At 53.9% G+C, this 27,944-nt stretch overlaps 2 protein-coding genes across 4 annotated transcripts in view; one reads left to right on the top strand and one right to left on the bottom strand.

Moving 5' to 3' along the window:
* Window positions 1-28: 28 nt before the first annotated feature.
* STARD10 (StAR related lipid transfer domain containing 10) lies at window positions 29-7,257 on the bottom strand. Its single transcript, XM_054627670.2, has 6 exons — window positions 6,912-7,257; window positions 2,873-3,020; window positions 2,549-2,652; window positions 2,251-2,368; window positions 1,474-1,526; window positions 29-1,400 (listed from the first exon to the last, which is right to left on the bottom strand). Exons 1-6 carry the CDS (start codon window positions 7,092-7,094, stop codon window positions 1,173-1,175), a joined length of 834 nt encoding a protein of 277 aa, XP_054483645.1. The 5' UTR covers window positions 7,095-7,257; the 3' UTR covers window positions 29-1,172.
* A 3,347-nt stretch (window positions 7,258-10,604) lies between these two features.
* Window positions 10,605-27,944, top strand: part of CLPB (ClpB family mitochondrial disaggregase) — a 73,150-nt gene continuing 55,810 nt past the window's right edge. For all 3 annotated transcript variants that reach the window (XM_054654331.2, XM_077174460.1, XM_054654329.2), the window contains exons 1-3: window positions 10,605-11,448; window positions 12,275-12,326; window positions 25,970-26,056. In XM_054654331.2, coding sequence (XP_054510306.2) covers window positions 10,638-11,448; window positions 12,275-12,326; window positions 25,970-26,056 — 950 coding nt within the window. In that variant the 5' untranslated portion in view covers window positions 10,605-10,637. The remainder of the gene's footprint in view (window positions 11,449-12,274; window positions 12,327-25,969; window positions 26,057-27,944) is intronic.

Here is a 27,944-nt window from a genome sequence, read left to right as displayed (position 1 = left end):
AGGTGCGACAGAGGCCAAGTCCCTCCCATGCCAGATTCAATTATTTTATTCCTAAATAATCAACTCTGGTACAAGGTACAAAATCTCCCATGTCCCTGTGCACCCCCAGAAAAGGAGGGGGCAGGAGCATGGCCAAAGACCAGCTCCAAACCCCCAGTCAAGGCCTCAAATTCCAGTGGAGGAAGGGTCCAGGCACCCAGCTTGGAAAGGGTCCCCATCCTAGAAAGGCAGGGGACAGGACAGGAGTCTTCAGAGACCCACAGAACACCGGGAGGTGCCAGGAGCCCCACCAAGTCCTCTCAATGTGCCTGAAGATGCTGGGAGCCCCCAGAGACACTGGGCACACCTGGAGGTGTGAACTTACCCCAAAACTTCCCCCAAACAAACCTGAAGATGCTGAGACTCCATAAGAACACCCCCCAACATGAATGGAGATCCCAGGAGCCCCCAAAACGCCCACCACAACACATCTGGAGGTGCCATGAGCCCCTCAACTCCTCCTACATGCCTGAAGGTAAGACCCCAACATCCCCTCCAACATGCTGGAGGTGCCAGGAGCCTAGAAGCTTCCCCTCTACATGCTTGGAGATGCCAAAAAACCCCAAAGGCCCTCCTACCCAGCATGCCAGGAGGTGCCAGAAGCTCCCCAAACCCCTCTGCACACCCAGAGGTGCAGGCAGGTGCCCAAGCACCCCCTGGTGCTGGTCTGCTGGGGGTGGGGATCCCATGGGATGAAGGCAATTCTGTTGGACCATAACAGAGAGATGGGGAGCAGGAATGGGGGGCAGAGGGTGAGTGCAGTGTAAGGGTCTCCAAGACTGAGGAGCGGGCACAGGGCCCCCCTTTTTCCTCTGCCCCCCCCAAAAGCTGAAGGTCACTTTGGGTTTGCCACCTATAAGGACAACTCTAGTGTCCCACAAGGGCTCAGCAACCAGACAACCCCCAACTTCTCACCCTGGGGGACCCACTATGTCCCTGCTGTCCCCAGACAGGGGTACAACAATGAGGGGGGTCCCCCTGAAACCCAAAGTGGGGGTGCGTGTGTACAGGTGTGTGAGATAGAGACACAAACCATGTTGGAAGTGGGGGGATAGGGAGAGGAACCCCCGGGGCAGGGGGGTTATGTCAGGCTGTCCTAGCCAGGGGAACGAGGAAAGGAGCTCCCAGGGGAATCAGGTCAGGCTGTCCTCGTCACTGCCCTCGCCACGGTCCTCCTTGCTCTCGGCCAGGGAGCTCTCGTCAATGTTTTCCAGGGAATCCGCATGCTGGAGGGAGAGCTCGGAGAGGGCCAGGGCTGGGAGCCGGCTCTGCTCCGGGAACAGCCAGGGCTTGAAGTGAGGGTCATGCTTCTGCTTCCACTCAGGGTACTTGAGGCATGCCTTGTACATCTTCTTCATCGCCTGGGAGGAAGAGTGAGATGGGCACAGAGACCCCTCACCCCACACCAGCCCCACCCCTGTGCCACAGACTCACCTTGGGGGCCAGGAACTGGGAGGATTTGTTCACCACCCACTTCGGTAAGGAACCTGGAGAGAAGGGAGGGGCAGCTGGGAGTGGGACCCCCAGCATCCCCCAGGTGCCTAACAACCAGGACCCCCACAGGTGTGACCCCACAGAGCACTCTCAGTGGGCACATGTGGCTAGAGAGAGGGAACAGGGTTCAATCCACACTGCTCTCTGCTCTTGCAGAGGTCAAAAACAGTGATTTCAGCATTTTGGGTCCCTCTTCAACCCCCAAAAACGAAAGATTTCAAGAGAACAGGCCCAAGATGTTTTCTCCTGACATTGCTCCATGCTCCATCCCAAGATGCTCCTGCTGATGAGCCCTTCCAAGTCCACCTTGAGCATATCCACAGGTCCTCCTGAACCCACCCCGAGTCCCACTGAGCTCAACCCGAGACTTCCTGAAGCCCTACTGACCCTGCCCTGAAGTGCCAGAGCCCCAAATGAATCCCCCCCTGAGCTGCCCCCAGCCCAACCTGAGCTCCCAGTGAGCCCCCATTAAGTCCAAGTGAGTGCCCATTCACCTTCCCCCAGCCCACGCTGAGCCCCCCAAGCTACTCTTGAGACCCCACTGAGCCCAAAGCCCCAGTTAAGCCCCTGAACTCCCAATGAGCCCCCCACTAAGCCCCCCCTGAGTTCCACTAGGACCCCACTGCCCCCCCCCCCCCCACCCAAGCACACACTGACACAAGGGAAGACTTGAGGGTGCTGAGCCCCAGGGCACAGAGCTGGGGGTCCCTCTCTCACCTTTGGGGTCTACCTGTGCCAGGTAGGTGATGGTGCAGCTCTTGGCTCCCGTGCCCTCAATCAGGTAGCCTGTCTGAATGGAGACAGCCCGCACCATGTCCTTGCGGGGGGGATACTTCTGTGGGGAGCAACAGGGAGGGAACACGAGTCACTGGCAGGGCAGGTGGGGTACAGCAGGCACCAGCCACAAGCAGGGCTGTCAGGACCCCCTCAACTCTCCAACCTATCTCCCCAAGCTCTGAGTGAGCCCCAGCCCCAGCCCAGCACCACAGCAGCCCCAGTGCCCCACTAAACTCACAGGATGCTTGACAGAGTAGTTCATGATGATGTAGTCAGAGCCCATGGGCAGCCAGGAGCGGAGCGTCACCACATCCCGGTTCTTCAGGGGCTTGGGACACCTCCCTAGGGACAGCACCGAGTGGGATGTTCCAGAGTGAGACACCCACCTTCAAGAATGGGGTCCCCTTCTGCCCTCCAAATCCCCCCAAACTGGTGTACAGGCTCCTCCCTTCAATGCCACACACCATGGATCCCCCAGAGGCCAAGCCCAGGGTGGAGTGGTAGCAGCCCAGGGATTCAGCCCTCCCCCAGGAGCACCCAGATCCCCCAGGCCCCTCCTCACAGGCGTAGTATCCCACATCGGAGTTGGCCGTCAGCCTCCCGATGTCAAAGGTCTCGATGACATTGGTGTCCCACTTCTTGCGGTACTCGATGTCATGGAGCACGTCGTAGAGCGTCTCCGCCGGCACGTCCCTGCACTCCATCCTGCACTGCAAGGCAGGGGGCATCAGACACCTACCAGGGACCCCCAGGTGGGAAGGGGGCTGTGGGGACCCCCAACAGGATGGCAGCAGGGACCTCGTGGTGGGAGGATGGCCATTGGGACCCCCAGGTGGGAAGGTGGCTGTGGGGAATGTGTAAGAGGACAGCAGTGGAGAGGCAGTGGGGATCCCAAAGTGAGAGAGTGGCTGTGGGGACCCCTGGGAGAGAAGGAGGCCATGGGGACCCCCAAGTGGGAAGGCAGCTGTGGGAAGCCCCAGCAAGTGGCAGGGGGGGAGGTGTCTCCTCTTATTTGTTTTTAAAAAAAATCAATGCAACCTCCTCCAAGAAGGCCTGGATCCCAACCTGGATCCCAGCCATCCCTGTAGCACAGGCACACAAGGGCCTCAAGGCAGTGTGGAGCTGAATCCTGGGTGCTACGAGACCCTGCTTCCCACCTGCCACCCCATCAGTATGGATGTGCTCCCCCAGAAGTGGCATCCCTGCACAGGGGAGCCAAGAGGAGCCTGTGCCTGGTGCCTTGGGGCAGCATGGATCACAGAGAAGGGGTTGGGGGCTGCAGAGTGGGCAGCTGCTCCATAACTACGGCAGCCAGATCCAGGGAAGGCGAGGAGACAAGGACAATGGAGAAGGTGAAGGGAGAGGATGCCATCTGCTGAGGTCAAGGGTGCTGGAGCCAAGCAAGGGGCAGGGAGACCAGCAGCAGCCTGTCCCTGGGAATGCCCTGATGGCTCCTGTTTATCCCCAGGGATGGCATCAGTTCCTCTGGCCCCCAGAACCTACGCTTCAGGATTTAGGGCTCGCCCTGTCACCCCAGCACACAGTACTAGAGACCCCCCAGCCCTGGGAAGGGGCACAGAAGCACCCACAATGGGGCACAACCTCACAAGGATCCTTGGTGGGACACAGCCATGGGGTCCATTCCCCCACAGCACCCATCCTCAATCCTGTCCTTGTCCCACAGAGCCCAGCCTCACCCCCACAATGCTCATCCTCAACCCCACAGATCCATCCCTGCCCCATGGAGTCTGCCCTCAACCCCACCCTGCTCATCCTCAATCTCAGAGACCCATCCCTGTTCCACAGAGCACATCTCCAGCTCCTCCATTCACCCAAAAACTTGTCTGGGAACACCCACCGCTGCAGGGCAGGTTTGGGGAGAGCCTGCCTGGATGACTTCCTTGAAGAAGCCCCGCTCCCCGCTGCAGCCAGGCCAGCCCAGCACCATGCTCAGGTGCTCAGGTGCATTATTCCCAGAGCAGCAAGGCTGGTCAGGCCAGTAGTGCAGGACGTGCCCTGCAGGTGACTCACATCCTGGGGGCGTGCCAGGGGGGTCGCAGCAGGAGAGGGGATGGTGCCACCTGGGAAGTGCCTGGAAACACATGCCCCAACCCTGAGTCAATATTGACTAATTGGGTGAGGAGGAGGAGGAAGAGGAGGTGGAGGAGAAAGAGATGAAGTCCCCAGGGCTGGGGTTATGCTGTGCCTGAGGGAACACAGAATGGGTGCCAGACTGTAGGACAGGAGCAGATCCAAAGGGAAACCCACCACCCCTGCCTGCAGCCACCAAGGGAGTCCCCAAGCTCATCCTCACTGGCAGCTTTACCAACACCCCAGATCCCTCTGCTGCATCCTACAGGATGGCTCCTGGCCATCCTTTGGGAACAGCCCATTTAGAGGGAAACCCATCATCCCTGGGAGATCTCAGATGCCCAGGTACCAACTCACTGCCCCACCCGGTAGGATGGGGTGTCCTGGCTGGGTTCCCCCAACCCGTAGCCAGTCCCAAGGCCACCAAATGTCCCACTGAGAAATCAGCCATGGCACCAGCTTGTTCCCAGACTCCAGAAAACAGGTTAGACGGGAGCTGCATCCCTAATGGAGGGGGGCGGGGAGGAGGGGGCGGCAGCCTCAAAGCAGGGCGAGACCTTCAGGTTCCACTTAATTAGGAAAGGAATCCAGGAGGAATCCAGGATGAATTCAGGGGGAAAACAGCTCTTGGGAAGCTGCAGAGAATGCCCAGCACCCACGCAGAGACCCCCAGCAGGAGGGCAAACCCCTGGGCTGCAACTTGCCGTGAATGCCACATGTGTCCCTCCCTTCAAAATCCAGCAGGAGCGTTTCATCCTGGGTGGGATGGTGGGCCTTGGTGCTGCTGGGGGCCACGAGGTGGGGACAAGGACTGTTACCCCACAGGGTCTCCAATACCCAGTGGCACATGCATGGAATCAACACATGAACACCCAGCAGGACCTTTCCAAGCAGGATTTGTCGAGAAGGGTGTGGAAAGAGGCAGGACCTGGCTCAGCGACCCCCGCAGGCAAAAGACAGCTCCAGGTGCGGTGGCGGGAGCAGCTGTTCCAGGACATCCTGGAGTGGGCTGGGTCCCTGCCACGCCAACGTGGCACACTGGGATTGTGGGACAGGCAGGGGACGCACCCAAGCGCCACCTCAATCCAGGGCATGTTTTGGGATGCAACCCCCCAAGAGCAAGCAGCAGGGCTGGGGGACACGAGGAGCTTGGGGGGGTGGGGGGGGGGGGGTCAGGATGCACTGTCACACAGAGCCGTGCCCGTGCCATCATGCCTGGATGGCACAGTGATGGACACTCTGCATCCTACCCACCACGGGTCCCCACCTCTGTGGGGATGGGGCAGGGTGCAGGTGGCACCAGTGACCCCCTACACCCCAGAGGCCACCATCCCCCCTCCCAGGGTTCACTGGTGCCACCAGGGCACAACAGGGACCCGTTCTTGGGTCACAGCAGCCCAAACTCCTGCATGGGGAGTGCTACAGTGGAAGCAACCCAGTGGTTCCATGGCAGGAGCCGGGCACAGCCACTGCCAGTGCCCCAGGGACAGGTTTCCCCAGCAAGGCCAGTGCCAGCTGCTGCAGAGCAGTGTGAGCAGGCCGTGTCGTCACTGCTGCCACCGCCATCACCGCCACCACCCGGGCTCGACACCACAGCAAGGATGATGCCACCCACTATACCAGGACAGCTTAATGGAGATGCCACCAGGGACAGGGACACCTGCCAGAGACTCCAGTGTAACCCCATCTGTACGCTGCTCCTGTCTCAAGTTGTCTCTTGATTCCCGGTGTCCCTACTTTGCCAGAGGGAAGGGCCAGGATAAAAGTGCACCTGCCTGTGCCAGCACACTGGCACCAAGAGGGAAGGGGAATGCAGTGGGGACATAGGGAGCTCTGGCCGAGGGGGACAACCCCAGTGACAGCAGGCTGCAGGCTCCAAGGAGTCCCCAAGCCTAGTGCCGGTGTGCAGCAAGCATGGGAGGGACATTCCGAATGGGTGAAGTGGGGAGAAAGCAGCACCCAGGCCCCACACGCCCTGGGGATTCCTGTCTGTCCCTGGCTGAGCCCCCAGTGTCCCTGCACAGCCCTCAGTGGTGCCTACTTGTCCCTGGCTCGGCCCTGCTGGAGTTGTGTTTGTCCTGGCGTCCCCAGACTGCCCATTTGTCCTGCTGTGCCAGTTAACCCCACCTGTCCCGGCGTCCCTGCTGCCATCGGGGCCCAGCTCGGCCTAGTCCCCCCTCGCCCCAAGGCGCTGCATCACCTGAGGGACGCCACTATTCCCTGGGATTCCCCCTCACCCCTGCGTGGTGGTTAAATCCCCGAGTTCCTACTCAGTCCCCGTTCACTGTGGGGTGTCCATTCCCTCCCCCCAAGCCCAGGGTGCAGCATCGCCCCAGGCTCCCTCCTGTCCTCAGGTCCCCGCAGGGTCCCCGCGCCCCCCCCTCACTGCTGGGTACCCCGGTCCCGGGGGATGCCCGGCCGGTGGGGGGGTCTCACCGTGGATTGGGGGTGCCCAGGGTGGATGGGGATGTCTCACCGTGCACCAGGGTGTGCCGGGCGGGAGATCTCACCTTGATCTTGTGGAGGGCGCGCTCGGGCTCCAGCAGCTGCACCCAGACGCCCACCCCGCCCTTGCTGTAGGTGAGGTTCCAGCCGCGCTCCGACTCGCACTGCGCCCTGAACGCCCCGAAGTCCCGGTCGTCGGGGATCTGCACGCTGTCGCGACTCGACATGCCGCCGTCGTGACCCGACATGGCCCCGGAGCGCCGCAGCCCGCCGGTGCCGGTGCCGCCAGCCCCTAGGGCGGCATTGCGGGGCGCGGGGCGCGATGGGACCGGCAGGGGCGGGCCCGGGGCGGGGCCGGGCCGGGAAGCGCCGGGGGCGGGCGCGGGGGGAGACCTGAGGGAAAACGGGGGGAACGGGAGTACCGGGAGGGATCTCGGTGTGGGGCGGGGTTACCGGGAGAAGCAGCGGGGAGGAGCCGGGGGAAAACGGGAAGGTCGGAGCTGAAACCGGGAAGAGCAGGCGGGAAGGGGAGCGCTGGGAGGAAGGGCAGGCTGTGGGAGAGGGGAGCAGCCCGGACTGGCGGGATACCGAGAGCAGCTAGAGGACACGGGTGCAGGGAGTTGTGGCACTTGCAGAGACACCTGCACTGTGTGCCAGGGAAGGTTTAGGTTGGATTTTGGGAAAACTCCTTCACTGATTGTCCAGCCCTGGCACTGGTGGAGTCCCCATCTCCGGAGGGGTTTAAAAAGACAGATGTGACACATGTGAGGACATGCGTTAGTAGTGCCCTTGCCAGTACAGGGAGAGTGGTTGGACTCAATGGTCCCAGCGAGCTTTTCCAACCCAAACGATTCCATGATTGCAGTCGGGGTAGGAGGGGACACGAGTGCAGGACAGAGACCCAGAGCCTCTCTCCAGGCTGTGTGTCACCCTGATGTGACACTCAGCTGTGAGCCCGTGCCCTGTGCCCGAGCATTATCCATCCTTTGTGCTAGTGCTGGGCCTTGCCGTGGCATCCCCACGGTGCCGTGGCCAGGAGCAGGTGGGCATGCTGCCATTGGCAGTGCTGACTGGGATGTGTTATTTTCGGAAAAGCACAGGCTCTGGCTCCCATCCAGCTCTGAAAATGCTGCCGACTCAGGATTTCTTTCTTTCCACTTGGGAGCACCGAGGAACCCTCTTCCAGCTCCCGTGAATAACTGTGTACATGATGACAGAGCAGTGTGGCATGTACCTAGACTGGCAAAGCAAAGCCAGGAATGTGGGACCGAGTTCCTTATCCAGGATGAGGCCCTTCCCAGGGATGCCATAGCCGGAGGGATAGGGGAGCACAAGGATGGATGTCACCATGCTCAGCACCTGTGAGGAGACAGGTACCTGGCACCACAGGGCTCACCATGCCACACCACTGCTCCCAGTGCTCACCTGGGAAAAGGAGCCAAGGGAATCTCTGGCATCCTGTCCCACTGGAAGTGGACATCTGCAGTGGATGGCTGGGGACAGGGTGCTGTGGTTGGTGCAGGGGGACCCTCTCCCCTCATCCTTCTCTCCTTCCCCTTTCTGCCAGCTCTGCTGTGAAAGCCTGGGTGTTCCCACCCTGTGTCCAGGGAAGCAGAAAGGTGAAAGCCATCACACTACAGCCCTTCCCAGCCCCCAGCAGTCCTGGCGCTGGAAGCAGGAGCACCCACATTCCCAGCAAGTCCAGCCATGTGGCACTGCATGCCATTCCTAATCTGGAACACAGATAGCATGGGAGTCATGGCATAGGGAAGACAGGCTGGGGGAATGGGGTATCTGGGATGGAGGAGCCAGGGAGCTGGGCTGGGAGCAGGGGAAACTATGCTGGGGAACTGGGCTGTTGCAACAGGGAGAAGTGGGGGAACTGGGCTGGAAAAGCTGTTGAGCTGAGCTGGAGAGCATGGTGGGAGGAGCTGGGGAGCTGGAGAGACTGGGCTGGGTACCCAGGGGAACTGGGCTATCAGAGCTGGAAGAACTGGACTGAGCAACTGAGCAAGGGCAGCAAACACTCAGTCTGGGGAAGCTGAGCTGCAGAACGGGGAGCAGTGGCTGATCTGGCTGGAAGAACTAGGCTGGGGAACTACAAGCACTGGGCTAAGGGAATGGGGAAACTGGGCTGGGAAACTGGGAGCCCTGAGCTGATGGAGCTGGGTGAGCTGGGCTGGGGAAGTGGGAGCACTGAGCTGATGGAGCTAGGGGAAGTGGACTGGGGAACTGGGAGCACTGGGCTTTCTGTAACAACTCCCAGTCCTGCTGGCGCCGGTCTAGGTGCAGAAATGCACATTTCTGACACCTTCCTTTCCCACACTCCTGGTTCTTTCCCAGCTCCCTGGGTCCCAATCCCTATTCCTGCTCCACCATCCCACATCTAGAGAAGGGAAGAGCAGCACCCAGCTCTGGGAGATGGGATAAGCGATGGGCTGGGTTGGGAGGAACCTAAAAGCTTATCTCATTCCACCTCTCTACCATGAGAAGGAACTCTTTCTATCGGACCATGCTGCTCCCAGCCTTGTACACTTCCAAGGGATAGGACAGCCACAGCTTCTCTGGGAAACCTGTGCCAGGGCCTCACCAAACCTCACAGGCAAGAATTTCTTCCCAATATTCCATCTAAGCCTGCCCTCAGGGTTAGAAGAAGCCATCAATGGGAAACCATTCCCCATTACCCTATCTCTCCAGACCCATGTCCAAAGTCTCTCCCTAGCTCTCTTGGAGCCCCTTTATGCACTAAAGTATTACAATTAACCCTTCTCTGAAGAGCTTCCCAAGTAACAGCCAGCAGTGTGCAGAGCTAAATGCAGGAATCAGTAATTCAGGCAATAAAACCAAGTCTCAAAAAAAAAAAAAATATCAAATCCCTGAAATGCATCTTCTTAGCAGCTCTGTTTAATCCAGGAGTTTGTCAGACCCTGTGAAAGCACTGAAGTGATGGTGGGACAGCAAACTGGGCAAACAGCTGCTGGGATACTGGGAAATGGAGGGAATTGGGGTGAAACAGGAGGAAGTGGGTAGAATGGGAATTGATGCTGGGAAATCCTGGGCGGGAAGGCACTCACGCACACATGCATGCTCACGCATGTGCTCAGAGGCATGAACTCTGAGCCCAGCCTGCAGCAGATGCTCAGGATTCATAGCACCACATGAAGTCCTGCCTGGGTGCAAGCACTGCACACGTGTGTGCACAGCTGCCCGGGGGATGCGTACACAGGACAGCATGCGTGCCTGCAGGTGTGCACAGGTGTGGCACTGCACGCGTGAATGCAGAGACGCCCCTGTGCGTGTGCGCCAGTGCACACGTGTTTGTGTGCGCCCCATGTATGAAAAAACGCGTGTGCACGACTGTCTATGTGTGTGCCCATATGTGTGTTTGGTGTCTGTCTGTCTGTCCGTGCATGCCCGCCCGCGCGCGCGACCCCTCTGCGTCACACACGCGCGCGCCCTGGCGCTCTGCCCCTGCCCCTCCTGCCCCTGCCCCCCGCCCGCGCTGCGCCCCCTGCCGGAGCCCGCCCGCCACTACGTCCCTGCGTGTCCCGCAGCCGACGCCGGTTTCCCGGCATGCCCCGGGAACGCCGCGCCGCGGCGCCTCCTGGGGGTTGTAGTGCACCACGGCGGAGAAGCGCACCGCAGGGCGCGGTGAGGACTACATCTCCCGGCACGCCTTGCGCGCTCTCTTCATCAAGCTCCGCCGGCAGGCAAGCCGCCATCTTGTCCACCGGCCTCAGCGACGGGGGGGGGTAAGGTGCGAGCGGGGCAGCGGGAGGAGAGAAGGAGCTATGCTGGCGTCTCTGGCGTTCCGGCCGCTGCCGCAGGGGCTGGCGCGGCTCCTCCGAGCGCGGCCATGGTGGTCGCCGTCACGTGCGACCTACGGTACTGCGGCGACGGCTGTGGCTGAGGGGGCCGGGGCCGCCCGGCTGCGGCTGCTCCCGGTATTGGCCGCCAGGGGGCGCCGTGGGCTCGCGCCGACGCCAGGCGTGAGGCTGTCATGGCGGACCGCTGCCTGCAGGGGGCGACAGGGGGGCCCCGGGGGCGATCCCCCAGTAGCGGGGCCGGTGCCCGGGGGCTCTCGCCCCGCTTTGCCAATGGGGCCGGTGCCCGGGGGCTCTCGCCCTACTTTGCCAATGGGGCCGGTGCCCGGGGGCTCTCCGCTGGTTGTCCCGCCAGGCCCCACTTTGCCAATGGGGCCGGTGCCCGGGGGCTCTCCACTGGCTGCTCCGCCAGGCCCCACTTTGCCAATGGGGCCAGGCCCAGGGCGCTCTCCCTTAGGTAATGGGCCAGGCCTAAAGGGCACCACCGCAGCGGAGAGGCCAGGGCTGCCTGTTCCAGGCCTGGCCCCACTGCAGACACCCCGGCCACCTGCCACCGGCCCGGCCAGCAGTGGCTGCCTTGTGCCTGCAACATCGTCCAGCCGTATGGCATCCCTCAGAGAGCCGACGCCGTGGCCCTCGGGTGCAGAGCAGCGCTGCTGTCATGCGGGAGACCCCGGCGGGCATCAGAGTGGAGCTGGGAGCTGCTCCCCGGGAGCAGGGCTGCCTGCCCTCGTCGCTGCGCTGGCTTATTGCTACCTGCGGGACCGCCTGTCCAAGGGTGACTATCGCTGCTGGGGCCGGCCCCAGGGCGGGAGGCGTGGGGTGCAGCACAGAGAGTCCTGTGCCCTTTGGGAGGGGATGTGGGGTCCCTCCTTGGGGATGGAACCTTGCCTGCTGGCTGTAACCTGGGAAGGGTTATCCTTAACGCTTTAGTGCATAAAGGGGCTCCAAGAGAGCTAGAGAGAGACTTTGGACATGGATCTGGAGAGACAGGATAAGGAGGAATGGTTTCCCACTGACTGGCTTCTTCTAACCCTGAGAGCAGGCTTAGATGGAATATTGGGAAAAAGTTCTTGCTTTGAGGTTTGGTGAGGCCCTGGCACAGGTTTCCCAGAGAAGCTGTGGCTGTCCTATCCCTTGGACAAGGCTGGGAGCAGCATGGTCCGATAGAAAGAGTTCCTTCTCATGGCAGAGAGGTGGAATGAGATAAGCTTTTAGGTCCCTCCCAACCCAGCCTATCACTTATCCCATCTCCCGGAGCTGGGTGCTGCTCTTCCCTTCTCTAGCCAGGGGGTGTCATTCTGACTCTGTGGTAGGAGCACTTCTATGGTGTATGGAAGCCTCTAGCTGAGGCTGACACCGTGGGGTGACAGTGTCCACTGCCCTGGGATGCCTGCTGCTGTTCTCAGGGTGTGTGATGGGGGCTGGAGTCAGTCACCAAGACAGCGAGGAGTTTTTAGATAACCTGCTCACAGGAATGGGCTCTTGCTCACTGGGGTGGTCAGTGAGAGCTCTGAGCAGCAGCAGCCCCTGCACATTCCAGATTAGGGTGTCCATGTGTGTTCTCCATGCTAACTCCCTCCTCCCTTCTTTCTGCATTTCAGAGGATGCTCTTCTGGAAGCTGCAAGGATTAACAACGTTTCAGAAGTCAAGAGGTGAGCGGGGTTCTGAGACATGAGAGCAGTGTCCCAAGGGCTAGGACGGCAGGAAAACTCTGTCAGCACATGGGGAAGGAAGGGGCTGGCTGCTCCCAGCCCCCATGGGGTGCTCCCCTCACCCTCTCAGATCCAGAGTGGGTGGGGAGAGATGGGGAATACCCTTACTTGTTGGGCAGGAGGTGGATTGCAGATCCCTGTGCTGAGAGAGGACAGTGTGAGGCCGTACTGTGGAGATGTGGGCATACACACTGCAGAAGCTCATCTCCTGGGGTCTGTCTCTGAACAAACAGCCCTTGTGGGTTCCTCAGCCTGAGCCAGCAGTTCTCCAGGGGCCTTTGGTCCCACAAGGACCAGAGGAGAGAGCTCTACCCAGCCACGGAAGTCAGGGAAGTGAGTGGTTGTGTGACCAAAGACATAGCTGTTAGGGAGTGGAGCATCTCCAGAGCTCCTGTCCCATGGCAACAGGCTTTTTGTCCCAATTGGGTGTGCCTGCCTCATTGGGGTGGTGCCATGGCACCTTTCAGGTGCATCTGGCAGCCTTACATTCCCTGAGGTGGTAGCAAAGGGCCAGTTTGTCTCAGGCTCAGCATGTGACTAGTCCCCAGGAGGCATGTTCTTTCTGCAGCCAAACCTCCAGGGAGGGACTCAAAGGTTCTCAGGATGTTTTGTGAGCAGCAGTGCCATGTCACTGACATGCTCCAGTGACAGCTCCATCCAGTGCTGGGGACAAGCTCTGGGACTGTGGGAGGAAAGCAAGTCTCCCCTAAAGTGGGAAGAGAAGTGTGAGAACCTTGGAGCTGCTTCTTGAACAGATCCTGGCACTCCTACCTGGTCTGTCTCATAATGCCAGAGGTTTCTCAAGTGCTGCCCTCAGCCAGTATAGAATTCAGACTTTTTGGCAGCCTGGCAGCTTGTGTAGGATGGGAAGAGACATTGCTGCTCTCCTGTGTACACCACAGGTGTGTTCCTGTCTCTGGCTGAGATCTTCCACCCAACACAGGCACCTGGAGAGGTAGGAGCTGCCATCCCTGTGTAGAAGCAGAGGATGGGTGCAGAAGAGGACAGGGAGAGGAGAGCCCTCTTGGCCTTCATCCAGGGGATGTTCCATCCAGTTTCCAGGATCTTGGATGAAGCACCTGGCTCTGCTGCACCCCAGGGCTGAGATCTGGCCTAGATCAAGGGCCAAAGAGGATATTGGTGTGCAGCTAATTGGCACATGTGTTCTGCTGCTTGTAATTGCAGGAAGCTGCTGTTTAGGGATGTCTGGGTGATTTGTGAGCCTGGTCAGGCAGATCAGCAAGAGGGATGCTCTGTGCTCCAGCTGGTCAGGGCAGGGCTGGTGTCTGTACACCATCCTGCTGGGCTGCACGTCTACAGCTTCTCCCTTTGCTTCTGTGCTCTGTCACAGAATCACAGAATCATGTGGGTTGGAAAAGCCCTCTGAGATCATTGAGTCCAACCATTCCCCCAGCACTGCCAAGCTCACCACTCAACTGTGTCCCCAAGTGCCATATCCACATGTCTGTTAAATCCCTGCAGGGATGGGGACTCCACCACTGCCCTGAGCAGCCTGTGCCAGGGCTTGATGACCTTTTCCATGAAGAAATTTTCCCAAGCATACAACCTAAACCTCCCACAGCACAACTTGAGGCTGTTTCCTCTCATACAGTCATTTGTTACCTGTGAGAATAGCCTGACCCCCACCTGGCTACACCCTCCTTCCAGAGAGCTGTACAGAGTGAGAAGGTCCCTCTGAGCCTCCTTTTCTCCAGGCTATCCCCCCAACTCCCTCAGCCACTCCTCATCAGCCCCTTTGGTCCAGACCCTTGAGCAGCTTCACTGTCCTTCTCTGGACCCACTCCAGCACCTCAAAGTCTTTCTGGTCATGAGAAGCCTCACACTGCACACGGGATTTGAGGTACCTTGCCCAGTGCAAAGGAACAAGGATCTGCCTTGGGCTTGCTGGCCACACTCTAGCTGATACCAGTTAGGGTACCATTTGCATTCTTGCCACATCTGGTTTATGTTCATCCACTGTCAACCAGCACCCCCAGGGCCTTTCCTGCTGTGCACTTTTCAGCCACTCTGCTCTCAGCTTGTATATCTGCACAGGGTTGTGGTGACCCAGGTGCAGGACCCAGCACTTGACCTTATTGAACCTCATACAGTGGCCTCAACCCATCGAGCCAGCCTGTCCAGATCCCTCTGCAAAGGCTCTCCAGGGCCTTCCTTCCCATCCTGTTCCCTGTGGGGCTGGCAGCCCTCCCACTGTTTGAAGCTGTGCCTAACTCTCCTTTTTGCTTGTGTGAGAAGCATGAATGGTGAAAACTACTGGCTTGCCCTGCTGCAGGCAGTTTCAGCCTCAAACGTGATGAAGAGACTGGAGCATCCCTCTTACAAGAAAAGGCTGAGGGAGATGGGTCTGTTCACTCTCAAGAAGACACAACTTGAGAGGGGAACTCATCTTTGTTTGTCAGTGTCTACAGGGAGGTTGTTAGAGGATTGACCAGTTCTGCTCCATAGGGCCCAGCAATGGGACAAGAGGCATCAGGAGAAACTGGTGCACAGGAAGTTCCATCTCAATATGAGAAAGAACTTTGTACTGTGAGTGTGAGAGAGCACTGGAACAGCTGCCCAGAGAGCCTGTGGAATCTTTTTCCTCGGGGATATTCAAACCCCACTAGGACACAATCCTTTGCAGCCTGCTCTGGGTGAACCTGCTCAAGGAGAAGGTTGGACAACAGTGATCTCCAGAAGTTGCTTCCCACCCCAGCCACTGTCTGATTCCATAAATCTCTTTACAACAAGCTTCCACAGCCCAAGATTGCCAGACCTGCTGCAGAGCTGACAGAGGAGACACAAACAGTCTTGCCTTCAATGCTCTCTCCACCTGCAAGGGGTAAAGTCCAAACTGAGCTTTGACAGGGTGGGAGTGTGACAATCCAGCTGGGCAGCCATCCATGGAACATTACTTGTCCTCCTGCCACACTGCTGTCCCCTGCCTGCACTGTCCCCCTGGGGTGGTGTTTCTTATCCAGCTTCAAGCTTGTTTGAAGTGGGATGCTGATCTTTTCCAAGTGCCTTCAGCTGACAGCTGTCATGGCCCTCTGCACATTAAAAACATCAGAATACAGTTACTAGGAAATACAGTCTTAGTCTAAAGTGTGGAAAATGGCTATGTGAGAGGTGGGAGGTACCAAGAAGATCATGAGATCCCACCTAAACTACTGATTCTAGCTCTGGAGCCCTCATCATGAAAAGGGTGTGGAGCTTCTGGAGTGAGCCCAGAGGAGGCCATGGAGATGCTCCAAGGGTTGGAGCCCCTCTGTTCTGGAGACAGGCTGGGAGTGCTGGGGTGTTTAAGGCTCCTGAGAGACCTGGAAGCCCCTGCCAGTGCCTAAAGGGGCTTCATGGCAGCTGAAGAGGGACTCCAAGGGCATGGAGTGACAGGGCAAGGGAGGATGGCTTCAAACCGATGGAGGGCAGAGTTAGATGAGATATAGGGAAGAAATTCTTCCCTGTGAGGGTTGTGAGTCCCTGGCACAGGCTGGCCAGAGAAACTGTGGCTGCCCCAGTTTCTGCCCCTGGAAGTGATCAAGGGGCAGGTTGGATGGGTCTTGGAGCAACCAGGTCAAGTGGAAGGCATCCTTTCCCATGGCAGAGGGGGTTAGAACTAGCTGAATTTTAAGGTTTCTCCCAACCCAAACCATTCCATAATTCTGTGATTATTTCAAGCAGTGATTTTTAACTCTGAAAATGAGCAGGCCTTTGAGGCATAACAGACAGACCTCACTGGAATACATGTTTGTATTGCTCCAGGAAGAATGCATATCCACAGGCTGAATCCAGCCCCTCTGCTGTAAGCTTGCCTCTACCATCTCTGGCTTCTCTGAGCATCCAGACAAGTTTTCTCATCTCTAACTACTTGTTGAATGCAGGGAACCAGGCTGAATTCTTCACTGAGCTGAGAGAACGTGCTAACTTCTGAGAGCATTCCCTTTGGAGCATGTGGCAAACCAGCTCTTTCCTTCAAGCCCTTCATGCTGTTAGCCAGCACAAAATAAAATACCTAATTGATGTAGATAGTTTAATTTCCCTCAGCCTCGGTTGTTCTGTGCATTTGGAGGGAAAGCGAGAAGCAAAGGCATTAAAAATGCCCACCTCACTCCTACTTGTGTTGATATTCAGTATTAATATTGATTCTTTGTGTTCCAGCTTTGTTTCTTAGTAAGCCACCCCAAGAGCACAGGCTTTCAGCAGTTTTCTCACCAGATAAGCATGATGGAGCAGTGTTTTCCTCAGCCCTGTGCAGCTGTGAATCATGGAGACACAGAGCATGTGTCAGATGGCTGTTATCAGCCTCATTCCTAACAGCAGGCAGCCACTCAAATCTGTCTGGTAATGAGATCTGGAGCTGACCAGGTGCTCTCCTGCTCTCACAGGGATCCAGACGGATGTGGCAGTGGGGCAGGAAGCTCCATGTCAGTTGCTTCAGCGGAGTCTGCTCTCTCCAAGCTGATTTTTTAGTTAGAGGAGATGCAGAAACAGCTAAGTCAGGCTTGATTGCCCCAAACAGTGATCTCTTAATTTTCAAGCAGTACCACTCATCTTGGCTCTGACTCATGGCAGTTCTGCCTCCTCCAGACTGTGTTTGTCTTTTCTCCCTTGTTTGTAAGCAGCACAGCTCACTGAGCAAAATTTCCCCCATCACTGTCCCTGGAAGTGTTCAAGGCCAGGGTGGACAGGGCAGTGGAAGGTGTTCCTGCCCATGGGAGGGAGTAGGAACAAGATGAGCTTTAAGGTCTCTCCCAGCTGTAATCCTTTCAGTTCTCTCCAGTTTGGGGGGTGGACTGGGGGTACAGTCCCCCAGTCTTTTGTTTGCTTCCTGGCTCAAGTGTTCGTTACAAGAATTCAGAGACTGGGTAAAAAATCCCTCTGCAGTGTGTCAGGCTTTGCTTACCTGGGACATCAGATAATTGAAAGGCACTGTGTGGAGGAGGTGAGCCTTTATGGGAGCCATCTTGTACCTGTTGAAGCATCTTCTCTCACAGAGTAGTTGTGAGTGTCGTGACTGAGGCTTGAGGGATGCCTGAATGCTTTGTAGGGTGAGCAGAAGAGTCATGTCACTGGCTCCTGGCCACTAGCAATCATGTACCTTATCTCAGTCCTGAACAGCTGTGACACCTCTTCAGCAGTGGTAGTGGGAGCAGGTTGGTGGCAGGATTGGGATATGATTTATAATTATATTTATTTCTGTTGCTCCATGCTTATATATGATGTTGAGCCTGCATATGTCTGTGTGTATCTGAGTTACAGACATCTAGGTTTTTTAGGATAAAAATATGTTTATCATGTAAATGTCCCCTTTAATCTTTTCTCCTAAATGACCACATTTTCCAGGACTATGTTTCAGTGAAAGTTTTGTTACTGATTATTGAGTTTGAATTGGCCTGTGGCTGCAGGAATTCAGAGCACATACAATAGCCCAAATTTATTCATGTTGACAATGAAGTATTGGGGGAGACAAATGTGTGCTGTGCTTTCCTGTTCTAGATAGCTGGAAAACTGCCCTTTTTGATCTGCTTCTTGGTGTATTTTGGCCTCCCAGGATTGTTTGAGTTTGTACACTGAGTCACAGAGCAGTGTCTCTGCAGTCGGTGCCAAACCAACAGGAGATCTCATTCTTCTTTCCAAAACAGCTTTAAAGCCCTTAAATCCCAGATCCCTCTCTCTGGAAGCAGACACCAACACACCTGGAATACGCCTGGGAACCGTCACAGGGTTAATTCCAGTTAGTGGAGATGTTTATCATCAGGGCTGAGTGCAGGAAAGCCTCCTGAGCAGCTCTGGGTTTGGAGGAGCAGCAGTCCACCAGCATGGATGTGGCCTGTACAACCAGGGGAGCAATTATTCTACTTTCCTCACAGCTCAGGAGTTAAGGGACACCTTGGAAGATGTGAGGTAGCAGGTTAAAAGCATGTTGTGTGCTTGCTTACACAGTACATAAATGTGAATGTTGGTGTATGTGAGGGAATCTGACACTTGAGTTCAGACCTGCACAGAGTAAGTCAAGCAGGTAACACATGCCACCTCAGTAGGAATGGATTGTCAGAAGTTAGTGTGTTATGCTCAAATTCCTCTGCAAACAGTGATGGCTCATTTCCCACTCACACTGCTGCCTCTGCCAGAGCAGGCTGCAGGCTGGTAGGGTATTTTTCTGGCACACAGCTCTTTTGCATTGGGGTGACTGAGTTGGGGCTACTCCATGTAAGGTTTCACGTTCTCTTCCAAACCTGGTGATGCCAACTGTCGAATCACAGGATTTGGGTTGGAGGGGACACTGAAATTCGTCCAGTTCCAGCCCCCTGCCATGGACAGAGACATCTTCCACTAATCCAAGTTGCTCCAAGCCCTGTCCATCCTGGTCTTGAACACTTAGAGGCACGGGGCAGCTACAGCTACTCACATGTCTGTATTAACCTTTTCACGCTTGGGTTGTACCTCTTTGACTTTTCCCACTCCATGTGCTTCACCCATGGTGGTTTTGCCCACCCTCTGTGCCTCCAGACCTGCTCTCCTCTTTGAGTTGGCTTCACCTCCTCAAACTTGGATTATAAGAGGTTCCCTTTGATTTTGAAAATTTCTTTCCAGGAGTTTCTCCTTGGCCACTGGCCTGTTTGTGCTGTCAGAGCTAGGCTTACCAGGATTCCTCCAGGATCCCCCGTGTCCTGGGAGCAGCTTTCCTGCCTTGAGAGCTGCAGGGAAATGCTGTTCCTCTCTCCCTTCCCCTTCCCCTTCCCCCTCCCCTCCCATATGGAACGTGCTGCTCCATATGTTTTCACAGAGCATCATGGTGTGTTACTGGCCCTGCAAAGGTGGTGAGGGGTGAGAGACAGCAGTGAGCTCTCTCCAAGAATACAGCAGCCTCATCAAAGGGTTTCAAGCAGCTCTCTGTGTCCTCCTGTCCAAGCAGATCCTTTCCCTGGCAGGAAAATCTAGCAGGGATTGTGCTTTCATGTTCCAAGATTGGGATGTTTTTCTTCCCCCCTTCTTCTGCAAAGCAGAGAGCAGTTCCCAAGAGGGTGAGCACATCTGAGGGTGTCCCACACTCTGCAGTTAAACAGTGACATATTGGAACAGGGCTGGGGGAAATGTCTAAGAGGCTGACAGAAACAGAAGCTATTGTTGTTGCAAAAGTTCAAGTTTCCAGCTTCCTCTTCCTCCACCTGTCAGGATGGAGTGCTGGGCATGCTCCCAGCACTGAGCACAAACTCAAACATGCCCTCTGGGCTCAGCAGTGTCACCGAGTCAGTCACCCAGAACCCCAGTGACGGGTGAATAGAAGGCACATCTGTCCGGGGGCAGTGGGGGGAGAAGGCTCATCGCTGCCCATGTGGGCTCTTTATCTCTTCTGCGGGGATCAAAGTGCTAAAGCTTTGGGAGCTGCTGGCTTGGGGTAAAATAGGGCATATGCACAAAGCAGTAGGTGCTGCTCTGCCCAGATTCCTTCAGCAAATTCCAGAGCAGACAGTGATGTTCATAGAGTCAGGGAATCGCAGAGTGGTTTGGGTTGGAAACAACCTTAAAGCTCACCCAGTTCCAACCCTCTGCCATGGGCAGGGACACTTTCCACTAGACCAGGTTGCTTCAAGCCCCACCCAGCTTGTCCTTGAACACTTAAAGGGATGAGGCAGACATGGCTTCCCTGGGCAGCCTGTGCCAGGGCCTTACCACTCTCATAGGGAAAAAATTCTCCCTAATATTCAATCTAACCCTGCCGTCTGTCAGCTTTCTGCCCTAAAACCATTACCAAAAAAAGGAAAAAAAAAGTTTTATTGAAATCCCTTAAATATGAATACTTCTCCAATCAGAAACAGCGCCAGCTCTGGTTCGGGGCTCTTCCCCTGACCAGGTCTTGAATTGCAGAATCCCAGAAGAGTTTATGTCGGAAGAGACATTTAAAGGTCATCCAGTCCAGCTCCTGCCAGGGGAAGGGACATCTTGGTGGCACCACTGCAGTCAAAGAACAGTTTGTCATTTGAGAAACACTGGAAATGGCGCTAATAGAGCTGTATCCATGTGAGAAACTCCTTAGGAGGGGAGTGTCCTGGATCTTACTTGGTTAAAATGTGGATAAACATCCTAAACATTGATCAGAGGATTTTATTTAATTAAAATAAAATACTCCTGCTGGTAAATACATTTGGCTGTCTGGGATCTGAGCAGTGGTCTTGGCTTTATCGATTGTCATATCATTAAATCAGGCGGAGAAAAAAATAAATGGTGGGCCTGAAGACCCTGAACATAAAGTTCAGTTGTCTGAAAATCTGTTAAGTTGCTGAGCATCTTGCAATGATTTAACCAAAAAAAAAAAAAAAAAAAAAGCAATCCAGCTCCTAAATGAAATGTCAATGCATATTATGGTAGATGGTATGATACAAGTAATTCCCTCACTGGGCTCAGTGATGGGGCATTCCAGATGCTTGTGATGATCTAGATTCCTGAACAGAAAACTACTTGACTGATCCTAATACCTTTGCTCCAAGCCTGTAACCTAATCCCACAGGAGAGGCTCCAGCATCCTTCCTGTTGGATGCACGATGATTAAACAGGTTTGACTGCCAGACTAGGATCTTTTTCATTATTTTTTTTTAAAGAGTGAAGATAATTCATTATTCAGTATGTCCTTCTGGTGTGTCTGTAGAGAAAAAAGCCTTTCAGTACTCACAGGTATTTTTCAGTGGCTCCAAATTGCCTTGAGAATTCTAAAATCACAGGATGATAGAATGGCTTTGGTTGGAAGGGACTTGAAGATGATCTAGTCCCAACCCCTTTGACATGGACAAGGACACCTCCCACTAAACCAGGTTGCTCAAAGCCCTGTCCAACCTGGCCTTGGACACTTCCAGGGATGGGGCAGCCACAGCTTTTCTGGGCAACCTGTGCCAGACCCTCACCAATTTCACAGGGAAGAACTTCTTCCCAATATCTAATGTAAATCTCTCATCTTTTAGTTTAAAACATCGTCTTTTTATTTTAAATAAGGGCTGATGTCCTGTCCTTTGTCTCAAAGGGAGATACTGAAGAGTTACACTGCAGGTCCCATATATGAGAAAAAAGGAAAATGTAACAGGAGAAGGGGGTTGACTTCACACTGACATAATGCAGGCTTAGATTGTATATTGGGAAAAAAATCCGTTTACATGACTACCCCATCCCTGGAAGTGTTCAAGGACAGGTTGAATGGGGCTTGGAGCAAACTGGTCTAGGGGAAGGTGTCCCTGGCTGTGACAGTGGTATTGGAATTGGATGATCTTCAAGGTCATTTCCAGTCCAAACCCTCCCATGAAATGTTAAAACTCATGAGAGGCAAAATTAAGACTGACTCTTTGCAGCAGAGCAACCCAGTGGCTGGCAGAAGGTGACCAGGATGGTCTCTCTGCCCTTTTAATGTAAAATCATATAAACACCATGGTCAAGTGCAAATGGGCCTGATACTTTGCAAAATTACATCAATTAAACTCTACTGAGGATGTTAATCAGTGGTTGGTGTTGGGCTTTAAGGCTTTTATTGCCAGGCAAAAGTTCCCAGCCTGAAGGGGTTTGTGTGCCTCCATCCTGGCATAGCTGATGCCTTCTTACCTGCAGTTTGGTGTTGGGGTTACCGTGCCCCTTCTGGGTTCTTTCTTCAGGCTCCCTCTCCCTTGTCATCAAGATGCCTTTATTTCCTGGATTTTCAGTGGCTATTAGGCTGTCACCGTGACACATTGTAGGAAGGGGGTGATGTGAATTTTACTGTTTCCAAATGATTTCCAAATGGACAAGTAAATACAATGAAATTCAGAAATAACTTAAACATGTTGGTCCACAGCTCTCTGAGACAAGTGGAAGGGGATTGGGCATCACAATGTCTGGGAAAGGATTTTTGGAAGCAGTTAGGGTGAGTCAGGGGAGACAGTAAGATGTCTGCCATTGCAGCATCCTGAGCTCTGGTGCTGGTGGGGATGGCTCCTTGGGGCCTGGGGGAGCTGGGTGTGGAGTTTGTTCCTGCAGTGACAGCGAGCGAGCAGTTTTCCAGCTGAGGGAGCAGCTCCCTGTGCCTGCGCAGAGGACACGGCACACATGGCGGCACAGATGGAGCTGTGGTGTGGATTTCTGCTGCAGGCAGTGTCCTTCCAGCTGGAGCAGGTGATGGTGTGACCAGCGGTGGCTGTGGGTCTGAGTCAGGCTACTTTATCTCTGTTGTGAGTGCAAACACCTCTGTAAGCGGAGTTGCAAAGGGAGCTGATCTGTGCAGATAGCAATCTGCTATCCCCTGTGTGTCTGAGCACATCCTGCCTCACCAGGATGGAAAGCTTTGTGGCTGCACAGGGATATTTCTTCTCTCAGCATTCTGTTGTCTGAGAGTGCTCTTCAGGCAGCAGAACTGGCAGCACACTCTTGGCATTCACTTGCAGAGATGTGGTGCTGGCAGAAGGAGAAAGCATAAGGATATTTCACAAATTCTTCACAGGCTGCCTGGGGCAGCGGTGGAATCCCCATCCCTGGAGGGATGTAATAGATGTGTGGATGCAGCACTTGGGGACATAGGTTAGTGGTAAGTTTGGCCATGCTGGGAGAATGGTTGGATTCGATGGTCTCAGAGGGGCTTTTCCAATGCAGGTGATTCCATAATTCTATGCCATACCCTCTGGGGAGCCAAGGCTGCTCTTGTGCAACTCTCCAGATGAGTTTACTGGGTCCCTGGATAATGCTGGAGCTGCAGCGTGACCAGTGTTAGCCATATGCAGGGCTCTGTAGATCCAAACCCCCATAAGGTTGTAGGTGAATCATCCCTGCCCTCCATCACGCTGCTGGGTGGTTCTTCAGGTATTAAACCACATAGGAAAAGGAAATAAAAATTTGATCTGGAGTGGATTCTGTGTGAAAATTTGTTCTTCAAGTATCAGACTTCTTTGGACCAAGGTCCTGTTGTTGACTGCCAGATAGTTCATTACTATTGAACTTTAAATTGTAACCCTGGTAAAGACAGCATAAAGCTTCTGTTGGTGCTATGATAATTTACACTGGTCACAGCCTCCTGAATCACAGTTGGGAGCTACAAATGGAGGCTGCCAATTATAATTCTAGTATTTCAGCTATTAGGTTTCTGTCCAAGTGTGAGATGAACAGTTCAGAGCATCCAGAACCACAGCACTAGCACTGGCTACTCCTTCTGTCAAAAAAAGGGTGGTCAAATTGTCCACCCAGACCCATTCCCTGTGTATCATACCACCACTCCAGTCAGAAGAGTTCACCAATGTGCTTCTGTGTAGGGCTTGGCTGAAGCCATCTGCCTGTTGGCTTTCAAGGCCCAGTCTCTGTCAAATAAGGCAAGTTGTTCAACTGGAGAGGAATACAGGCTTTTTATTCACATGATGTTTATCTGCCTGGTTTGTCCAGTCAGTGGGGTGAACTGTGTTCAGCTGTGTTCCAGATACCAGCCGAAGTTCAGGCATTGCTACTTGGAAATAACTTTAGGATTATCATACCATATATCATAGCACTGGAGGGTTTGACTGGGAGGGAGCTTCAAGACTATCTAGTTCCAACCCTTCTGCCATGAGCCTTCCACTAGGCCAGGGTGCCAGAAGCCCTGTCCAGCCTGGTATTGGACACTCCCAGGGATAAGACAGCCACAGCTTCATGGGGCAGCCTGTGCCAGGGTCTCACCACGGTCACATCCAAGAATTTTTTCCTGAAATCCCATCTAACCCTGCCCTCTGTCAATGGGAAGCCACTCCCTCTTGATCTGTCACTCCAGGCCCTTGTGCAAAGTCCTCTCCAGGTCTTTTGGAGCCCCTTTAGGCACTGGCAGAGGCTCCAAGTTCTCCCTGGAGCCTTCTCTTATTCAGGTTAAACTCACCAGGTGTCTCTGTATATGAATGTATTTGTTCCTTGGGATAAGTTTCTGGTGAAACTACTGTGGAGGTTTCCAGTGAGGTGGAGGAAGGTTGGCAAGACACCCTGGCTATATCTGTGAGTGTCCCCTGGATCAGCATTCCTGCTTTCCTTTTTTTTTTCCAACTGCAGGAAGAGGAATATGGTTCATTTACCTCCTTTTCACTCATTCCATCCCAGCACTCTTAACCAGTGAGAGCACTGCCACGAGAGCAGCCCAAGGATGAGGAATTTGGAAAGGCTGTCTGAGTTCTGATGTGTACCTCTCTAGGTCCTTAAAGAGGTGATCTGACTTGTTCAGTGCATGCAAGCACTCACACCTGACCTTGACTTCCTTGCCTGGGATTCTGGGCAGAATTTTAAGACTTCAAGTGTGGTGCTTGCCCAGGTGGAACATGGCTGCTGTGTTCACTTGTGTCTCTCCCAGCAGGGAGTTTAATGACAGCTCTTCCCTGTTATACCTGTGTGGAGGATGCACTCTGCAGGGACAGCCTCACCCAGAAATGAAGATGGAAAAGCCTTAATATGTGAAAAGGGAGCGGGATAAACCAAGGGGCAGAGAACTGCTGACTCTTGCGTGGTCCACCCTGCTTTCTAAAGCCTGACCCATGACTTCCCTGTCTTGGTACTGGCAGCACCTTTCTCCTGCAAGGAAAATGGGTTTGTAATCATGGATTTGGTTGTGTAGAGGAACCTTTTACATAGGCAGAAAGTGGCAGGACAAGGGGAAATGGCTTCAAACTGACAGAGGGGAGATGTAGATTAGGAATGGCAAAGAAGTTCTTCCTTGAGAGGGTGGTGAGGCCCTGGCACAGATTGCCCAGAGGAACTGTGGCTGCCCCATCCCTGGAAGTGTCCAAGGCCAGGCTGGACAGGTCTTTGAGCAACCTGGTCTAATGGAAGGTGTCCATGCCTATGGCAGAAGTGATGGAACAAGATGGCCTTCAAGGTGCCTCCTAGCACAAACCCTTCTTTAAATCATTCTATGATTCTATGACTTGAACATGCAGGGTTTAGACTTTGTCTCATTTAACTTGAGCACTGTAAAATTTGTGTCTCAATTCTGAACTTCCTTTCTTCCTTGTGGTGTGCAGAGAGAACTGTCATTTCATACTGTCTGGGTTCAGCACGTGTTTTAGGTTGAGCTAAAGTACCTGCTGCAAAACCTGTCCCTTGCCATTATCTTGCAAAAGCTGAGAAAATGTTGGAGACATGAGGATAGTTTGGTTCCTAATATGTTTGGGGGTTGTCTTATTTGTTCTTATGCTGTACAAGAAAACTGTGAAGTGTCTGCAGGTGGCATGGGCTTTAGAGTTCCACTGAGCTGCTTCTGAAGCCTAATGGGTGCTTTGCAGCCAAAGGATTCAAATGTCATTGGAATGTGGCTTTATCAGTTTTGCTACTGATTGGTTCTTCGGAAATTAGACTGAACAGAATAAATAAACAAATGTACAAACAATACAGAAAGCAAGATGTTGGCATTGCACTCTTTGAAAGGAGTGGGATTGCCATCACCTGAATGTTTGTTTAATTTGGGTCACCTTTGAGAACTGTATTGAATCAACTTCATGTTGGGTCTTCTGGGCTGTGCTGGAGCAGGTGCCTGCACAGTAAAACATTCTGCTTTCCCTCATTAGCTCCAGAATGCCTGAGGTGCTCTCTTCATATCTGTTTCCTGACCATATCTCTCCCATTTCCAGGTTGTTGGAAGAAGGCACAGATGTGAATGCAAGGCACAAGCTTGGCTGGACGGCTCTCATGGTGGCAGCCATCAGCAGGCACTCCAGGTATGTGCATCTCACATCATGATTACTCACTTCAACCTTTTCCTAAACTCACTCCTAAACTGAGCTCTGTAGAGGGTCCTCATAAAGTTTGGGATGTGTTGTGAAGCTTAACCCAAGGGAGCTTGTCACTCTCTTTATGCCCAGTGTGTGGTGTGACAGATCAGGGCAGGCTGCTCCCCCATCCCACAGATGTGACAGCTGAACTGGTGGTGCCATTCCACACCAGCTCTCAGGTTTTGGCCATAGATGAGCCCATACCTGTGGGATGTTGTTGCAGTGGGTACCCACCCCACCAGCCAAAATCACTCCTGTCCCATATCTTCTCACTGGTGATGGTGTCACTGGGGCTGAATGCTGTGCCCTTGCTCCACAGTTCCCATGATGATCACTCTGGCTTCTTGTAACCTTTTAAAGACACTCCTAAATATATTCAGTCTACAACTAAATTCAATTAGGTTTTTTTATTTAAGGAAAAAAAGAGAAAAAGAAATCCAATTTTGGAAAATGTGGGACAGACGGGAGAATGAGCTTTGATGTTACAACCTCTCAGGGATGCTTTACTTAGTCACAAGTTCATAAGCAAAAAAGCTTAATTACTTGGGAAAACACAGGATTAAAGCAGTGCACAAAGGCTGAATATCCGCTCTCGGGTGACACTATCCCAATCCATGTGCTGAGTTCGTGTGTGGTGCAAACTTTGATGTGTGCTATGACAAGCTGAAAGTCGTGACCTCCTCAGGGAGCTCCTTAAAACAGGCCCAGAGGTGGGGGCTTGTGAATGTTTGTTTAACTTTGATGTCCGAGCAGCAACGGGCTCTGTTATTTGCCTGTCCATGAAGGGATGGGCTTGGGAGCCTCCCACCTTTCCCAGTGGACAATGGTCAGCAGCAGAGTGTGACGACTGTTGACCATTCCAAGTGACTGGTGAAGCAGAACAGGACTTCCCGAATTGCAAAGGCTAAGGGGAGACAGGGAGAAAGGCTGTTCATGGGACAATAATTACCTAAAATCAGGCCTAAAATCAAGTGGAAATGCTAATGAAAACATCTTGACAGTAAAAAATGTGTGGAGTCCAGGCTGGTCCTTTCTGAGAGGGCAGAGTCATCGCCACGTCTGTCTTTGTTGTGTACCTGGCCAAAAGAAAAAGGGTTTGGCTGTGTTGGGCAAATTCTGTTTATTTTTCCCACATTTTAGATGAATACTGACTTAAAGTGAAAATTAAGAAGACCTTGAATACCTGAAGCTCAGTATAACTTTTCTCCAGATAGCAGAAGAGTAATTAAATACTATTGGACTTGCTGATCTTAAAGGTCTTTTCCCACCTTTGTGATTCTGATTCTATCCTTTCTGGAGGCAAACATAAATGCAAGCTTATTCCGTATGTAACAGCTCTGGCATTGTGCCAGACAAGGTTTTGGCCCTCAGTCCTGTTTCTAGACTTGTAATGTCCACAGTGCAGGGTGGGAAATGCATTGAGCTGGAGCATGATCCACAGAGAGTTTGAAATTCCTTACAAGTGGTTTGCTAATGGACCTAGTCCACAGGGTGAACTGTGTAACTGAAGCTGGATGTTGTGGCCAGGGTGTAATGGGGAAGGGAGGAGTCAGAGGCACAAGGATGCAGGATGGTTTTGTTTATAGAGTGTGGTTCCTCTGTAAAAGGTTATGCTCTAAATCTGCTTTCTTCAGCCACAGCAACTGATCTCAGAATCAGAATCACGGGTTGGAAGGGACCTTGAAGATCATCCACTTCCACCCTTCTGCTGTGAGCAGAAGTACCTTCCATTAGACTAGGTTGGTCCAAGCCCAATCCAACCTGGTCTTGAATGCTTTCAGGGATGGGGCTGCCACAGCTTCTCTGGGCAACCTGTGCCCGAGTCTCACCACTC

The sequence above is a fragment of the Agelaius phoeniceus genome, chromosome 2 (genome assembly GCF_051311805.1).
Source record: "Agelaius phoeniceus isolate bAgePho1 chromosome 2, bAgePho1.hap1, whole genome shotgun sequence".
In the NCBI taxonomy this organism is placed as follows: domain Eukaryota; kingdom Metazoa; phylum Chordata; class Aves; order Passeriformes; family Icteridae; genus Agelaius; species Agelaius phoeniceus.
Note: the sequence above shows the minus strand (reverse complement) of the source record. Positions and strands in the feature narration are given on the sequence as shown.

Excerpts from the sequence above, each read along its gene's own strand:
- STARD10 (XM_054627670.2), bottom strand. The coding sequence starts at position 7,094 with ATGTCGGGTCACGACGGCGGCATGTCGAGTCGCGACAGCGTGCAGATC. Across the intron at positions 2,369-2,548 it reads ACTACTCTGTCAAGCATCCT|AAGTATCCCCCCCGCAAGGA; the intron begins GTGAGTTTAGTG and ends TGCTCCCCACAG. Across the intron at positions 1,401-1,473 it reads CCCAGTTCCTGGCCCCCAAG|GCGATGAAGAAGATGTACAA; the intron begins GTGAGTCTGTGG and ends TCTTCCTCCCAG.